Source organism: Mercenaria mercenaria, chromosome 1 (genome assembly GCF_021730395.1).
Source record: "Mercenaria mercenaria strain notata chromosome 1, MADL_Memer_1, whole genome shotgun sequence".
NCBI lineage: Eukaryota > Metazoa > Mollusca > Bivalvia > Venerida > Veneridae > Mercenaria > Mercenaria mercenaria.
Window position 1 is genome coordinate 103517133 of NC_069361.1, and position 19060 is coordinate 103536192.

The window sequence follows — 19060 nt, forward strand, 5'->3', positions numbered from 1 at the left end:
GCAAAAAGCAGGATGGAGTTATGTTGCTTGCTGTACAGGGTCAGCTTATGATGGTGAACAAGTGTTGCAAGTTTCAAAGCAATAGCTTTGATAGTTTAAGAGAAAAAGTTGACCTAAACATAAAACTTAACCAAGAAATCTGATATTTTCTAAGTCCAAAAGGGGCCATAAATCTTGCAAAAAGCAGGATGGAGTTATGTTTCTTGCTGTACAGGGTCAACTTATGATGGTGAACAAGTGTTGCAAGTTTTAAAGCAATAGCTTTGACAGTTTAGGAGAATAGCTGACCTAAACATAAAACTTAACCAAGAAATCTGATTTTCTAAGTCCAAAAGGGGCAATAATTCTTGCAAAAAGCAAGATGGAATTATGTTTCTTGATGTACAGGGTCTGCTTATGATGGTGAACAAGTATTCCAAGTTTCAAAGCAATAGCTTTGATAGTTTAGGAGAAAAGTTGACCTAAACATAAAACTTAACCAAGAAATCTGATATTTTCTAAGTACAAAAGGGGCCATAAATCTTGCAAAAATCAAGAGGGAGTTATGTTTCTTGCTATACAGGGTCAGCTTATGATGGTGAACAAGTATTTCAAGTTTCAAAGCAATAGCTTTGATAGTTTAGGAGAAAAGCTGACCTAAACATAAAACTTAACCAGGCAACGCCGACGCAGACGCCGACGCCGACGCCGACGCCGACAACCGCTCAAGTGATGACAATAACTCATCATTTTTTTTCAAAAAATCAGATGAGCTAAAAATGGTCTGTATTAAGCATCAAAGCATCTGTGCAAAATGGTCTCTTTCAGTTTTACATTATAAAGCAGCTGTGCAAAATCAGTCAAGTTTACGTCATAAAGCAATTGTGCAAGTCTGGTTTACATCCTCATAGCAAATGTGCAGAATGGTGTCTCAAGTTTACATTGTAAGTAATAGCAACACTGTGAAAATGGTCTCTCAACTTTACTCTGTCAGAGCAACAGTGAAGAATTGTCTCTAAAGTTTACATAAGCATGGCAGCTGTGCAAACAAGAGCACCGCAATGCAGAGCAATATACGCTCGAAGGTATGACCTATGACTCCTAAGTGTGACCTTGACCTTAAAGTGAGCCATTCGAAACATGTGCTTTGCATGTCGTCTCAATGTGGTGAACACTTGTGCCTAGTTTCTTTAAAATCCTTCAAGCAGTTCAAGAGTTACATAGCGGACACAAAACAAAATCATATATGCTCGAAGGTATGACTTATGACTCCTAAGTGTGACCTTGAACTTAAAGCAAGCCATCCAAAACATGCACTCTAATCGTTGTCTTGATGTGGTGAACATTTGTGTCAAGTTTCTTCGAAATCCTTCAAGGGGTTCAAGAGATACAGAGCGGACACAAAAACTGAAGGATGGACAGACAGACAGATGGACGGACACCAGCGTCATAACATAAGACGTCACTTTGGGCATATAAAAATGGTCTCAGAGACATTTTCATAGCCTGCAGGTGTATGCTTTAAACAAGAGCACCGCCTTACGGGTGCTGACGCTCATCTGATTTTTTTTGTATAATAGAAATATTGTCCTACGCATGATTTTCTAAGTCTAGAAAGGGCCATCATTCTTGCAAAAAGCAGGATAGTTATGTTTCTTGATGTACAGCGTCCGCTTATGATGGTGAAAAACTGTTGCAAGTTTTAAAGCTATAGCTTTGATAGTTTATGAGAAAAGCTGACTTAAACATAATACTCAACCAAGAAAACTTGTTTTCTAAGTCCAAAAGGGGCAATAATTATTGCAAAAAGCAGGATGGAGTTATGTTTCTTGCTTTACAGGGTCAGCTTATGATGCTGAACAAGTGTTGCAAATTTCAAAGCAATAGCTTTGATAGTTTAAGAGAAAAAGTTGACCTAAACATAAAACTTAACCAAGAAATCTGATATTTTCTAAGTCCAAAAGGGGCCATAAATCTTGCAAAAAGCAGGATGGAGTTTTGTTTCTTGCTGTACAGGGTCAGCTTATGATGGTGAACAAGTGTTGCAAGTTTTAAAGCAATAGCTTTGATAGTTTAGGAGACATAAAACTTAACCAAGAAAACTGATTTTCTTAGTACAAAAGGGGCCATAAATCTTGCAAAAAGCAGGATGGAGTTATTTTTCTTGCTGTACAGGGTCAGCTTATGATGGTGAACAAGTGTTGCAAGTTTCAAAGCGATAGCTTTGATAGTTTAGGAGAAAAGCTGACCTAAACATAAAACTTAACCAGGCAACGCCGACGCCGACACCGATCAAGTGATGACAATAACTCATCATCTTTTTTCAAAAAATCAGATGAGCTAAAATATGTCCTAATAATTTTCAACTGGTATTGCAGATGCAACTGTAAGACGATAAATTAAACTCACCATAAATCAGTGACTGATTGTTGATTTTCACAGGCATAAATTCTACAGCTACAAGGGAATTATTATCCAATTTGTCCCAGACTTTCCCATTCACATATCCTGTACTCTCTGATCCCCACCAGTTCTTTGTAGCATCTATAGGAGCACTGTATGCTGGCTGTCCATTTGGAAGTCTTCAATATATCAACATAATGTGTTTTTTTTTAACCTTTATCCTGCTAAATTTTTAAAATGGACTGGTCCATCAATCAATTTTGGCAATACAACTTCTTTTCAAAAGGGTGGTCTCTGGAAATTAACTGACTGAATAGCGGATATGCAGGCTGATCTTGGTCTGCACTGGTTGCAAAGGCAAAAGCACTTGCGCTAGCAGGCTAAAGGTTAATATATCTCATCACTTATAAACTATCTCTAGTGATATGTCATAACCCTTGCATTTCATTATTTATTAATTATTTGTGATTTACTATTCTTTTTACACCATTTACTACTTGTAATTTCTCATTATACTTATCATTTTACAGTTAATGGTACTGTCCAAACTGAAAGATGGGCAAGTTCATTAAAGAAATTTTGCAGGGTTAGGGTTAATATCAAGGATTGATGCAACACTAAAATCCACAAAAAGTAGTCCCCCAGGAATCTTAATGATTTCACAGTAAACTGTTCCCACCAAGTCACCTGTCATCATAAACAGTATATCAATACTTATCATTATCAAAACTATCATTCTCCATAAATTAAAGGAACACAGAACTGATCAGTTCATATTTCTACTAAGAATTTCCATTACAGTAACTGCTGAACTTTCAATCATTTAAACTGTATACAAGTTTTGTACCATTTTCTGACCTTGAGAAAATATGTTAGACACATAATTAAACACATTTGAACAAGTGACACAGTGTATTGCAGTGGCAATACAGAAGTCCCCTACCAGTTTAAAACTTTGTTAGTGTTCGTCCCTTGTGGTTGCTATCAAGAGAGTTACCGGTAAGACTAACAAGAGCACCGCCTTGCGGGTGCTGACGCTCATCTGATTTTTTTTGTGTAATAGAAATATTGTCATACCCATGATTTTCTAAGTCTAAAAAGGGCCATCATTCTTGCAAAAAGCAGGATAGAGTTATGTTTCTTGATGTACAGTGTCCACTTCTGATGGTGAAAAACTGTTGCAAGTTTTAAAGCAATAGCTTTGATAGTTTATGAGAAAAGTTGACTTAAACATAATACTCAACCAAGAAAATGATTTTCTAAGTCCAAAAGGGGCAATAATCATTGCAAAAAGCAGGATGGAGTTATGTTGCTTGCTGTACAGGGTCTGCTTATGATGGTGAACAAGTGTTGCAAGTTTCAAAGCAATAGCTTTGATAGTTTAAGAGAAAAAGTTGACCTAAACATAAAACTTAACCAAGAAATCTGATATTTTCTAAGTCCAAAAGGGGCCATAAATCTTGCAAAAAGCAGGACAGAGTTATGTTTCTTGCTATACAGGGTCAACTTATGATGGTGAACAAGTGTTGCAAGTTTTAAAGCAATAGCTTTGATAGTTTAGGATAAAAGCTGACCTAAACATAAAACTTAACCAAGAAAACTGATTTTCTAAGTCCAAAAGGGGCAATAAATCTTGCAAAAAGCAAGATGGAGTTATGTTTCTTGATGTACAGGGTCTGCTTATGATGGTGAACAAGTATTCCAAGTTTCAAAGCAATAGCTTTGATACTTTAGGAGAAAAGTTGACCTAAACATAAAACTTAACCAAGAAATCTGATATTTTCTAAGTACAAAAGGGGCCATAAATCTTGCAAAAAGCAAGATGGAGTTATGTTTCTTGCTATACAGGGTCAGCTTATGATGGTGAACAAGTATTCCAAGTTTCAAAGCAATAGCTTTGATAGTTTAGGAGAAAAGCTGACCTAAACATAAAACTTAAACAGGCAACGCCGACGCAGACGCCGACGCCGACAACCGCTCAAGTGATGACAATAACTCATCATTTTTTTTTCAAAAAATCAGATGAGCTAAAAAGGCTTCAAGGCATTTAGGAGCTAAGAAACTTAAATTTCAACCGTGACCTTGACCTACAAGCATAGATCATATACGCGACATTGTCTCATCATGGGGAACATTTGTGTGCAGCACTAAGATAGCCCATCAAAGCACATAAAAGTTACAGAGTGGAAACAATTTTATTTGACCTTCAGTAGTGAGTAAGTGACCTTGACTTTTGACCAACAACTATGGGTCATGTCAGAAACAAATTTTTACTTGACCTTAAACAGTGACCTTGACCTTTAACCAACAAGCATAGTTCATGTGTTGACACATTGTCTCATCATGGGGAATGTTTTTGTGTATCATTCATATAATCCATCAATGCATATGAAAATTATGGAGCAGAAACAAGTTTACTTGACCTTCAAATGTGACCTTGACCTTTGACCTACAAACAAAAGTCAAGTACAGGCATAATCCACATATTGCCCTCTATTAACATACTAAGTTTTATGAACCTAGCTTGAATACTTTTTGAGTAATTGCAGGGTCCAGATTTGCGGACAGATGGACGGACGGACGGATGGATGGGGGGCACTCCATTGTTCCGTCGGTAGGGGACTAAAAAGATGTCTGGTGTTTTTTACGAAGTAAACAACAGACAGTCAAAGTGCATATTATCTATATTTCTTATACATTATCATGATTCAACACCTACAAATCATCAAGTTATTATTTCATGTGCATGTTTCATTAGTATGTATGTAACTTATTGCAATGCACTTGTGTTTCTTTAATTTTGCTATAATAGGCTACATTACACTGCTTCCTTTTCTTCTTTAATTCATATAAACAGTTCAATCTTGAGACAATATTTTTAATACTTTATAGCATTTCAGTGATATAAATACCCTACAAAGATATATTTAGCCAGTTATTATATGTCTTCTGTCCAAAATTGGTAAAAATTCTGGGATGTCATGTTACATACACAAGAAAAGTAATCTGACTTGAAAAACAAACCTTCCGAAAAATGTAAATGCTCCAATGAACATGGAACTATAGTTTGGACTACTTAGCATGTAGCAATGAATAGTCAATTTCTAATCGGTGTAAACAGTCCTGATTAAGTAACTTTTAATGAATGTAACCACCAATCTTTTTAGACTTTTGCATAACATTTCTTCAAATGGTATTAAAAAAAGACTTACTTGTTAATTGGGTTTGATTCCAGTTCAAAGTCACATTCTGGATTCACCATATAGTTGTGATTTATTTTAGGGTTACCACTGCCTACATGAAACAGGGATCTGTACAGAGCTGTAGCATTGTTGTTGCTGAACAAGTTCTTTGTGTACTCCTGTGTTGCCTCAGTCAGCTCCGTGTTATATAACCGCACCACATAATGTCCTGTATTGTTGGTAACTGTGTTGAATGTGAAGTTCACAATCACATTTTGGACGTGTATAGTATCTCGAAAATCTCCGGCGGTATTATTGAAGATGTAATTTTCATACAGTTTAATCTTCTCATAATGATGTCCTGTCAGATTTAATACTTCTCCGTTAGTGATATATGCAAACACATTATTTGTAATGTTAGCACGGAGTTTGGTAGCAGCAGATGGAGTTGTCGCGCTTACATACATCCCACCTTTATTTCTGCTGACAAAACTGTTCTGGAAGTTAAACTGTTTTGTTGACTGCAAACCAACGTCAATAACTGGCAGGGAAGTCAGGTTGAGAATGGCAACACCATTTCCTTCAATCCAACACTGATCAACGATAAGCGATGGTGTAATTTCCCCAACATTCTTATACAGGAGGGCTCCATCCTGGTTACCTTTCATTATGGAATGTTTGATGTTATGGTGGATGCTGTCATCTGCAAAGTTAAACAAAAGTCAGATTTTAAGGACAGTTATATAATTTTACCTTATTTAATATTGTTCTGTACAATACAATAAGGTTATTATAATAGAAGCTCAATCTGGTTGAGTGGATTTTGCCAGACTGGATCCGAGTGTGATCCGACCTGGCAAAATCCATGACAGCAGAATACAAAATCCCAGATCTAGCTACTGTTATAATGACCCTTTTATTATATACCTTCCAACTGTTAGTTTGTTTTTGTTATCAAATGAAATCTTCAATGTTTGTCGATGTTAAAATAGAACTGAGTGATGTTTTTATGTGCGCTTTTTATAGAACTGTGTCAGGTCATGCATATTAAATGACAGTAGTTTGGCAACATACAATACAAAAGGTACAATACAGAAATTTGTTCTGCCTGTTCATATTTACTTGTGAAATACAAGATGTATTTTTTCACAGAATTTATACAGGTATACAATAAAGTGATATATCTGGACAAGTACCAATCTGAAATGCATACTGGACAAGCCTATCCAATAATTTCTTAAGACTGGTACAAGATGGGTGTTCAGAACCATGCAGAGCACCATTAAGAAATCTGACCCCAGTAACCTTGACCTTTGAGGTACATGACCCTAAACCAAGAGATGTTTGTCCCTTCAGTGGCCAATCCTTATGTAAAGTTTGATGATAATAGGGACTGTGTCACAGTAGTTATGAAGCTAAAGTGGAACTGAGAAGTTACAATTACAATACTGACTACAGTGACATTGACTTGGATACTTAACCTTCACCCTGCTAAATTTCTAAAATGACCTGGTCCATCTTTCAATTTGGGCAGTACCACTTATCACTGAAAATTTACCGACTGAATAGCGAGCAGTGCAGACCATCTTGGATTTTGGTCTGCACTGGTCGCAAAGGCAGAATCACTTGCCGCTAGCAGGCTAAAGGTTAAACCAAAAAATGTCTGCCCATTACTAACACTTGTAAGGTTTGATGCTACTAGGGGCAGTAGCCTTTATTCTTCAAAAAGTCGAGCTAAAAATGTAAAGAATAAGAAGACAATTTTTACCTGGATAAGTGAGTCCAGACAATGGTATAGTGACGACTTCAGCAATAAAACCATGGAAACCATAAGAAGGTGAAGCATGTATATGTACTGTAAGATAATCAGTACTGCTCATATACTTCAGTTTTATCTCATCTTGCGTGCTATTGGCCGTCAGCTGTGCCAGCATATTGTCTTCTGTTATCATTTTTCCATCAAAAATCTCAATCAGATTTCTGTAAAAGTCGTCATGGAACAGACTGAATTGCAAGAACCGTAAAGCAATGGTTTTTGGACCAACACTGCTTAGGCCGCGTATGATTTTAACACAATCCACTGCTGACTGGGAGTATTTGTAAAACAAAATGAGTCTGTTGTTTAGGACAATTTCCTTCTCTCTTCGACAAATATCTACTAGACCATACAGATTGTATGGAACAGTGTTAGTGATTAAAGGTATGAAGGAGGATGTTGTCGAGATTGTTGAATCTCCATTCAGAACAAGAATATTTATAGCATACCCAAGATTTCCTGAAATATTCTGATTTTTAATGTCTACATTATGTCTAGGTGCAACAACATCAATTCCATTGGAGATGCAGCGTGTTATATTAATGTTACTCATTTTAGGACTAACGTAAGTGGTCTGAATAGCTCCGACTTTTTCTCCATGAAGCATTCCTGCTCCATCTATATCAACATACTCTAAGAGAGAACGATCCTTATCACGGATAAATGGATTTATTTCTTCTTCATATTTTGAATGAGCAAATCTAATGTTTCCCCAATAATCCATAGACTTTCCAAAATCATCAATAGACGTAGGTAAATTTCTTTTACCACAGCGAATAAATGTATAGTTTGCAGCAAAGATACATGAGTTGATATTATAGTTAATTCTCTTCATACATAAATCTAAAGAATCTTCATCACCTTTGCAATAGTATGCATAGCCCCAAAATTCTTTCAGGAAATACATTGCTTTTCCAAATACAAAATAGTCATATAATGGTGTGAACCGTACATCTACATTTACAGTCTCTAGACCCATAGATCGGCAAACAACTTCTGCTGTTTTTTCATTAAACTGATTATCACACATGATATTCCATGACCTTGAAGTTGTATTGTATAGTTCTAGAAATCCCTCATTATCATCCTGTCCGCCATTTAATTTGATACCGGAGGTGGTAAGATAATCCCCAGATAGGGCTTCTGCAACTTGACGTTTACGTCTTCCTACTTGCTGCACTAAGGCTTTAGGCCCAAACTTTATTCTGCTATATGGGAGTCCACTAGCTTCAAGTTGTCCTAGGACAAGCATACCAACATTTGGATGGAACTGGAGCTCAGTGCCTGGCTGAAGCACTAACTTAACCCCAGGCATCACAGTCAAGTCAGAGAACACTTCATGTTTTCCAGGAGGTATAGTCAAATCTTTCCAAATACGTCCACCAAGGTGACTTAAATCCAGCTCAATTTTTATTTCTTGATCATTTGACAGATCACCATCAGGATTTGGTATAGACAAAAATGGAAAATAGTCAGCAATAGCAAAATTATTCCAATCATCAAAATCAAATATCCTTTTCTTAATCTGATACTGATCAGTTGTTCCCCAATAGTTTTCTTTAACGTCCAAAGTACTGTTTAACATAAGGGAGGTAATTCCAGCTACCAGTTCATATTGAAGTTCACGATTTTCAAAAACATTTCTACGTGCTTGAATATTCTGAACACCTTGAATAGCTACAGCATACGTTACAGGTGTGTTTGAAGTTCCTAACGTACGTGTAAAAGAGTTGTACTTATTGTTTGTTATCACATTATTTTGAAAAAATCCCTTTACATTCTCTGAATATTCCGAATGACTCTTTAGATCAAAATCCACCACATATTTACATTTGTTATTTTCCATTCTGTTGTCATTAAAGTTTAACTCTTTTTCCATCCCATCCAACGTCATTAACCCCGTCCTGCATACATTATCATAAAAGTTGTTGTTTGATATATTTACTTTGGCATAATAACCATGAACTCCAAACGCAAAATTTTGATTATTGTGAACCTTTGACTGTGTGAAGGTAACAGAGTGATACTGTCTTTCATACATGTCATTAACCCTTGGAAGTTCAATTTCAAAGCCACCACTCTGACAGCCGCTGATTTCTAAGTAAGTCACATTCCATTTCCAGACATTGTTGGCGAAATCTACGTGATTATGTTCACCGTGAATCCCTTTCTTGTTGTTAATAAACTTGGAGAACTTTATATTGTAAGTTACGGCTCCAACTTTTGCAGGTCTTGTCATTTCCTCGAAAGTTGGTATAAAGTTTGTATGATATTTTGTCAAACTTGGTATAAACATTGCTTCTTCTCTGCTATTCTCAATTTTCACGGAGTCAAATGAAATTTCTTCATTTTTTGCTCTATGAAATATTTCCATTTTTTCATTAGATGGGTTGTTGTAATGTTTTGTAACAATGCCTCTCTCATTGTTTCGAATTGTTGCGTTATAGATCTGTATAGCTGAATGCATCCCTAAAGCCTCAGCTGTACCACCTGTAATACAAAAAAGAAGCAGTCAGGAAATATGACCTTTTTTATACATTGAAACAGCATGCGATTGAGCATTGATGGCTTGAGTAATTAGGTTCACTCAAGCAATTTATCTGGTCCTGTACCAATTTCCTTATATTTTCTATTTTTGGACTGCTCTTAATCCTTGGTAACTTGAGCATTTTGCTCACTGCCTTGCAAACTTGAGCTATTGGCATTTTACTGCATATATACAAATAATAAAAATATTTCCCAATGTACATTCTCAATTTGATTAATAGGTTAATTTTTAGTTTCTCTGTTTATACACTGCTGAGAGTAATGACAGAAAGTAAATACCTGAGCAATTCAGGGAGAAGCTTTACAGCTGCCAAGGTAGTGTCTCCTGCCATTATTTTCAGCAGTGGATATATACTTATTTCATAAAATTTTAATTAGCTGAACTAAACGATTCCACACTAGGTTTATAACAAGTAGGGTTCTTTTTATGCTCACATAAAGGTAGAATTTGCTACCTAAACTTTGTTTAAGCCAAATGTAACAGAAGTCTCAACTGTTCTTATTTTCACACTCTTATGTTGTATCTTTTCAGGAGCTGAGAGCTAAAGTTTGTAAAATACGATGTACCGGTATTGCCATGTTGTTTTCTATATTACATAAAATGGGATAAAGAATTTTCAACTTTGATAAATTGAAAAATATATGATGTAATATATGTTGAAAATTGTGAGTACATGTAGTTTATTAATATGCATGCAATGTTAGTTTAGTCTTTGAAAAGTCACAGGTCTTGACTGTAATTATTTACTTGTCTTATAAAACAAGAGGACCATGATGGTCCTGAATCGCTCACCTGTCCCCACATGACCCAGTTTTGAACTGAGTATGATGTTGTTTTTTCTATTATTTGACATAGTGACCTAGTTTTTAAGCTCATGTGACCCAGTTTTGAACCTGACCTTGATATCATCAAGATGAACATTCAGACAAACTTTTTAAACAGATCCCATGAAAAATATGGCCTCTAGAGAGGTCACAAGGTTTTTTTATTATTTGACCTACTGACCTAGTTTTGGATGGCACATGACCCAGTTTCGAATTCGACCTAGATATCATCAAGGTGAACATTCTGACCAATTTTCATGAAGATCCATTCAAAAGTATGGCCTCTACACAGGTCACAAGGTTTTTCTATTTTTAGACCTACTGACCTAGTTTTTGATAGCAGTTGACCCAGTTTCAAACTTGACCTTGATATCATCAAGATGAACATTCAGACCAACTTTCATAAAGATCCCATGAAAAATATGGCCTCTAGAGAGGTCACAAGGTTTTTCTATTTTTAGACCTACTGACCTAGTTTTTGACGGCACTTAATCCAGTTTCGAACTTGACCTAGATATTATCAAAATAAACATTCAGACCAACTTTCATGCAGATCCCATGAAAAATATGGCCTCTAGAGAGGTCACAAGGTTTTTCTATAATTTAACCTACTGACTTAGTTTTTGAAGGCACGTGACCCAGTTTCGAACACGACCTAGATATCATCAAGACGAACATTCTGACCAATTTTCATGAACATCTTGTGAAAAATATAGCCTCTAGAGAGGTCACAAGGTTTTTCTATTTTTAGACCTACTGACCTAGTTTTTGAGGGCATGTGACCCAGTTTCGAACTTGACCTAGATATCATCAAGATGAACATTCAACCAACTTTCATACAGATCCCATGAAAAATATGGTCTCTAGAGAGGTCACGTTTTTCATTATTTGACCTACTGACCTAGTTTTTGATGGCACATGACCCAGTTTCGAACTTGACCTAGATATCATCAAGGTGAACATTCTGACCAACTTTCATGAAGATCCATTGAAAAGTATGGCCTCTAGAGAGGTCACAAGGTTTTTCTATTTTTAGACCTACTGACCTAGTTTTTGTTGGCACGTGACCCAGTTTCAAACTTGACCTAGATATCATCAAGATGAACATTCTGACCAACTTTCATAAAGATCCCATGAAAAATTTGACCTCTAGAGTGGTCACAAGCAAAAGTTTACGGACACACGCATGGACGGATGGACGACGGACGCCGCGCGATCACAATTAGAACATATTCTTTTAGTTCATTTGCAGTAAACAAGATGCCCCTTCACCATACATTAAAATTCTGTACAAAATACACAGCACAGCAAGGTCTACATAGCTGACAATAAACACAAACTGTTCACACTTACTTGAAATTACTGCTAATGCTAGACGTCCTGACCTCAATCCTCGGACAGTGAGCTTCAAAGTCAGGTACTGTCCATTAGATACAATCGGGAAGTCAACAAGGTCTTCTTCTATAGACCACGATTTTGAATTTTGCCACTCTGACTTTCTTCCATCATAGAATGTAACTTTTTCAATGTTTGTTAGAGGGTTATAGTCAAACACTTGCACTGTGACTCGGAAGGTGTTTGTTACTGTGAAAATCTCGACCCAATATGTTGCATCCTCTTCAGTCTGGCTTGCTGGACAGGTCAAGAATTTCATTTCACGGTTGCCTAGCGATATCTGTGGTACCTGAGTAATCGGCACGGTCCTATTCCTGTATATAAAGTTTCGAACACTCAGGGCCTCATATTCTGTGAACATTGGGTCATAAATGAAGCCTGCTTTGTTGTTATTGGTAAGCGTTACATGTGACAACTTTAGAAATGGACTTCTGGTTAAAATTCCATTCCCGAGATTATTCTCCACCGTTACATGCTCCATCTGATTTCGGCTGAATGGATTACTATATTTAATGTTTATTCCATCTGACACGCAATTTTTCACTGTGATATGTGACATTGAATAGAAATTGTAGTCAATACGAAAACCAGGTGAGTAGGACATGTCAACAAAGTCTAGAAGGCCAGCTTTTTCAATGGTAAGGTGGTTAATCCTTGATTCAGCAGTCAGACCATATCTAGGAATAGCAGGTATTGTCAAACCTGAAATAAAAAATTTGTCAAGTACATGTACATAACCATAACACAAGTTTTGCTAAAATTTCTACAAAGTACAAGTAATTTCCTTCTCACTTCTAGGTGCATTTGAATGAAAACAGCATCAAAAGACCTAAACAAAGAACAAGAAAAAAAAACTCCAATTAAAAAACATTTACGAAAGGTTATATATAGTCTGTTTAAACAGTATGCTTGTTTTGCCATTTAATATTGACCTTATAGAACATAGAAAGTTACTGTTTATGGCAGGAAAAAGTTATGTTTGGTTTTAAGTCAAAAATAATATGGTTACTGTGAAATTATTAACTCTAATACCACGCTGGACACAACTGATTCTGTATTTGCGACCAGTGCAGATCATGATCAGCCTGCACATCCATGCAGTCTGATCATGATCTACACTGTTTGCCATTCAGTCAGTGTCTTTTTGGTAAGCAGCCCTTTTAACAGTTAATGTTACTGTCCAAACTGATTGATAAGTTCATTATGGAAATTTAGCAGGGTAAGGGTTAATATTCTTGGGAGGACTAACTTTCATCGAGTTTTCTTAAATGTACAAGCTTAAATCCCAATGAACAAGAAATATTCTATTTATTTTATGTTTAAAAGTTGCATTTCACAAACTGATATCCCCACAAATTTTTTTGACCAAAACCACAAATTTTCATGTCCGTCTAAAGAAACAATTTCACAGTATTTTCCAGCATTACAAGTGAAAGAATCACATCTGGAGCATTACTGATTGTTTACATGAATTCATATCTCCATCACACACCGGTATTGGTCAAAAATATGAAATTTGATGTCCATGCAAATAAATGACTTTATGGTATTTTCCAACTTTAATGGTTGAGGAAAATTACTGGTGCACATCTGGGGGATTATTTCAGGCTCATGTTGGCACTTTGGTAGAACTACCAACCTTTTGTAAGCCAAATGGATGGCTTCCGCACACAATGACCCAAACAAGATGAAGTTTAGTCCTTTCATCCTCAAATGAAGACGTTTTTTGAGGATGTTGAAGTAGCAAGAACTGCGCTTGATTCTATTTGTGTCAGAGGCAAAAAGGTTTGTTAAAGGTACATTAATCTGTGAAATATCTGTTGAAAAGAACTTTATTTTCTAAGCTTTTCAAAACAAAGGATAGGTGAAAACTGATCTAGTATTTTGCAGTCAGGAACTGTAGCTTACCTGACCAGGTTGGAGCCTGGCAGCGTATAAATACATCCCTAGTGTGATCACAATCAAACTCGCCCACACGTTGTGCCTTACACTGGAATATGTCTGTGTCAAGGCTGTCACAATCTACATGACTCAACAAAATTGGTTGAGAGAGCCCAAACATTTTCTTCAGTGGGTCGCCATACTCCGGGTTGTAAGTAAGCCCCAACTGTTGGCAAACAAGAGCCGAGTTCTGTTCCGTCCAACCCTGCAAAACAGTCAACTTTTGTCAAAATAATAGTCTTTTAGAACCAAATTTCCTCCAAGACTGACATTAGTATTCTTCTAGCCTGCTACTATCATTCTATTTTTAGCCTAAAACAAATTTTTTGAAATGTGCCAAATTTTTATTCATGATATGTGTTTAATACAGGAGATGCTCCAATATAGAAACAAGAGCACCACCTTGCGGGTGCTGACGCATCATTGATTTTTTTTGTGTAATAGAAATATTGTCCTACCATGATTTTCTAAGTCTAAAAAGGGCCATTATCTGCAAAAAGCAGGATAGATTTATGTTTTGATGTACAGTGTCCACTTATGATGTGTAGAAAACTGTTGCAAGTTTTAAAGCAATAGCTTTGATAGTTTAATGAGAAAGTTGACTTAAACTATTACTCAACCAAAAAATGATTTTCTAAGTCCAAAGGGGCAATAATTATTGCAAAAATCAGGATGGATTTACGTGCTTGCTGCACAGGGTCAGCTATGACTGCGTGAACAGTGTTGCAACTTTCAAAGCAAAATAGCTTTGATAGTTTAAGAGAAAAAGTTGACCTAAACATAAACCTTAACCAAGAAATCTGATATTTTCTAAGTCCAAAAGGGGCCTAAATCTTGCAAAAAAGCAGGATGAAGTTATGTTCTTGCTGTACTGGGTCAACTTATGATGGTGAACAAGTGTTGCAAGTTTTAAAGCAATAGCTTTGATAGTTTAGGATAAAAGCTGACCTAAACATAAAACTTAACCAAGAAAACTGATTTTCTAAGTCCAAAAGGGGCAATAATCTTGCAAAAAGCAAGATGGAGTTATGTTTCTTGCTGTACAGGGTCAGCTTATGATGGTGAATAAGTATTCCAAGTTTCAAAGCAATAGCTTTGACAGTTTGGGAGAAAAGTTGACCTAAACATAAAACTTAACCAAGAAATCTGATATTTTCTAAGTACAAAAGGGGCCATAAATCTTGCAAAAAGCAAGATGGAGTTATGTTTCTTGCTATACAGGGTCAGCTTATGATGGTGAACAAGTATTCCAAGTTTCAAAGCAATAGCTTTGATAGTTTAGGAGAAAAGTTGACCTAAACATAAAACTTAACCAGGCAACGCCGACGCCGACGCCGACGCCGACGCCGACAACCGCTCAAGTGATGACAATAACTCATCATTTTTTTTCAAAAAATCAGATGAGCTAAAAACAGAACAAAGATCCTGAAAATAAATATAATAATTTTTTTACACTATTTAAGCCATTATTATAGATAATGGTCTGACACAGAGGTGGCAAACACTGTGAAATCATTTCATTTTGTGGGTATGAAATTTCATGGTTTTGGCCATAACGGCTATTTCATGATGATATAAATTTGTGGATTTAAACCTGGAAATATAAAGTGTAAGGGAATTTTACTGTTTTATTCACCTCATCCCCATCCACCTAATAGTATATTCCAAGTTTTAAGTAAATATCTTGAATTATAATAAGTTTTTAACTTATGCTTTGGACATTAAATACAACGGACAGAGTTGAACTCAATTTGTGACCTTTACCTTTGATCAACACAAACCAAGTTCATGTGCTATGTACATCATCTCATCCTTGCCTACCTATATGATAAGTTTGAAGTCATTACCTTGAATGGTTATCAAGTTTTGCTCTGCACAAAAAATATGACAGACAGATTTCACTTTGCTGTGACCTTTACCTTTGACATACAGACATGGTACATGCACTCTGCATATCATCTCATTGCCACCTACCTATATGCCAAGACCGAAGACAATACCTTGAATGGTCATAAAGTTATGCTCTGGACACGAAATATGAAGGGCAAATTTGACCTTTTGAGTTCCATCAGTGAGGTTGACCTTTGACCAAACTATCTCCTTCATGTGCTCTGCACTTTGTCTCATCGCCACCTAACTGTTTGCTGAGCTTAAATTCAATACCTTGAACAGTAACTGTTATCAAGTTATGATCCAGACAAAGACCTTTGAGCTCCATATGTGACCTTGACCTTGGACCTACCGACGTTTATGTGCTGTGCACATTATCTCATTGCCATCTACCAATATGTCAATACATGTACCTTGAATGGTTATTGAGTTATGCTCTGGTCACGAATATGATGGACGGACAAATTTGGTGAAAACATCTAAATTTCTGTTAGAATTTAAAACATTAATAAAAGCATTTGAAAAATACAAACAATAATATAATCCTTACATCACTGCAGACTGTGCCGAATTCACCAGTCATGTTGAGTTCCAGTCTACCTTCATATTCTGTAAGACCTTCAACCAGTCTAATTTTCTCATAAACTGTCCGGTTTTCTAATGGAAGCACATCATCCTCATACAGTTTAAACTTGATTGGAAAAAAAGCCCCTACAAATCAGAAAATATCAAAAATTTATTTTATGACTACCGAAGTAACAACAACGGATTTCATGTTACACATTTAATAAACCATTTAAAACATGTTCCAATTACACAGTTTAAGGTCAATAAAACGAACGGTATTAAAAGTACACATTGATCTAAGGCCTAAACCCTTGATTAGTAGATAGGAGATGTGTGGCAGAAATGGCCACGAGAAAAGGTACTCAAGGAGTCACCACTGTCGTACCAAGAAAACCTGCTGCGGGACGAGCGAGCAAGCACACGCGTAAACAAATAATTTCAAATTTAATGTTAAACAAAAACATTGCCTAGTACACACGCACGAGAAACAAGGAATTACCGAACACTGTCATGGGCAAAACCCTGTTCACGTACTTAAACCAACCAGCAAAACAAACGGGTTTACATGACTTTACACCGTATCCCACACAAGGGTTTTCAAACTTTACACACTGTAAACCTACACACTGGTTTACATAACTTAATACTGTAACCCTATGCACGGGTTTACATACTTTTACACCGTAAACGTTTACATTACTTTATACACAACTGATAAGTACACCTTTATACACAACTGACTTGTTTACTTAAATACACCACCGCTATGCACAATGACACAGACACAGACATGCCCAAGAACAGACTTGTATGCACAAAGTGATGGGCACTTAACGGACAAAATGATGGTTGTATACAATATTACAGACACGTACAGGCAGCATTACTAACACGGACCAACCGACATATGTATACGATATTACATGATATCACGGACTTTCTAGCATTTGTATACATTATTACCTGAATCATACAGACTAGCGGGCGTGTACGCTACTGCTTATGCGGACATAATGGCATCTGCACACCTTATTACTTAAATGGACAAACTTGAAGGTGTACATTACTACTTACACGGACAAACTGGCGGTTGTGTACATACACGATAAATCGACTCTGGTGATTTATGTGAGGTGATGAGTATTACTGAGATTGTAACGATTTGAGAAGATTTGATGTAAATAACCACTACCAACTACCAATGGAGAAACCAAAGTATAATAGACAGCCGCAATTTACATAACGAAATAACATATAAAATGATTGAAAATGATTCCAACGTGCGCTCGCCCCCACGCCCCGCACAACCGATTGAATTTTTGCCGCCACTTTGGAAAGCGATGTTGTCCGTTGGATAGCACGGAACTGAAAGAAATCGGAAACGGAAATGTGCACTATCATATACGAATCCATCCTAATGAATTATACCGCCAGTAACCATGGGTACGCACGACGCTTCGTGCGCAAAAATAAAAACCATTATTTGCTAATCAGAAATAATGGGTCTTATTACAAAACTGTATGCCTGGCCAACTTGGTAAAAGTTGTAATAAATGATGACATCACTATGTATTGAGGTAAAATGATTGTCATTAACTCAGCAGCTGTTTCAATTATTAAACATATTATAGTACATGTAAAAACAAGAGCATCACCTTGCGTGTGCAGACGCTCATCTGATTTTCTAAGTCCAAAAGGGGCCATAATTCTTGCAAAAAGCAATGTATAGTTACGGTACTTGCTGTGCAGAGTCAGCTTTTAATGGCGATTGATTGCTCCAAGTTTAAAAGCAATAGCTTTGACCGTTAAGGAAAAAAGCTGATCTAAATGCAAAACTTAACCAAGAAATCTGATATTTTCTAAGTCCAAAAGGGGCCATAATTTTTGCAAAAGCAGGATGGAGTTATGTTTCTTGCTGTACACAGTCAGCTTTTGATGGAGAACAAGTGTTGCAAGTTTTAAAGCAATAGCTTTGATAGTTTAGGAAAAAGCTGACCTAAATACAAAACTTAACCAAGAAATCTGATTTTCTAAGTCTAAAAGGGGCCATAATTCTTGCAAAAAGCAGAATGGAGTTATGTTTCTTGCTGTACAGTGTCAGATATTGATGGTGGACAAGTGTTGCAAGTTTTAAACCAATAGCTTTGCTGGTTTAGGAGAAAAGTTGACCTAAACATAAAACTTAACCAAGAAATCTGATATTTTCTAAGTCCAAAAGGGGCCATAATTCTTGCAAAAAGCAGGATGGAGTTATGTTTCTTGCTGTACAGAGTCAGCTTTTGATGGGGAACAAGTGTTGCAAGTTATAAAGCAATAGCTTTGATAGTTTAGGCGAAAAACTGATCTAAATACAAAACTTAACCAAGAAATCTGATTTTCTGAGTCCAAAAGGGCCATAATTCTTGCAAAAAGCAGGATGGAGTTATGTTTCTTGCTGTACAGTGTCAGCTATTGATGGTGAACAAGAGTTGCAAGTTTTAAAGCAATAGCTTTGCTAGTTTAGGAGAAAAATTGA

At 36.4% G+C, this 19060-nt stretch overlaps 1 protein-coding gene across 2 annotated transcripts in view; it reads right to left on the minus strand.

Moving 5' to 3' along the window:
- The window catches only part of LOC123528138 (protein bark beetle-like), a 45572-nt gene that overhangs the window by 11587 nt on the left and 14925 nt on the right, over window positions 1-19060 (minus strand). For both annotated transcript variants that reach the window (XM_045307885.2, XM_053519269.1), the window contains exons 9-14: window positions 16529-16689; window positions 14056-14293; window positions 12106-12849; window positions 7333-9870; window positions 5595-6267; window positions 2389-2561 (exon numbers count right to left, since the gene is read on the minus strand). In XM_045307885.2, coding sequence (XP_045163820.2) covers window positions 2389-2561; window positions 5595-6267; window positions 7333-9870; window positions 12106-12849; window positions 14056-14293; window positions 16529-16689 — 4527 coding nt within the window. The remainder of the gene's footprint in view (window positions 1-2388; window positions 2562-5594; window positions 6268-7332; window positions 9871-12105; window positions 12850-14055; window positions 14294-16528; window positions 16690-19060) is intronic.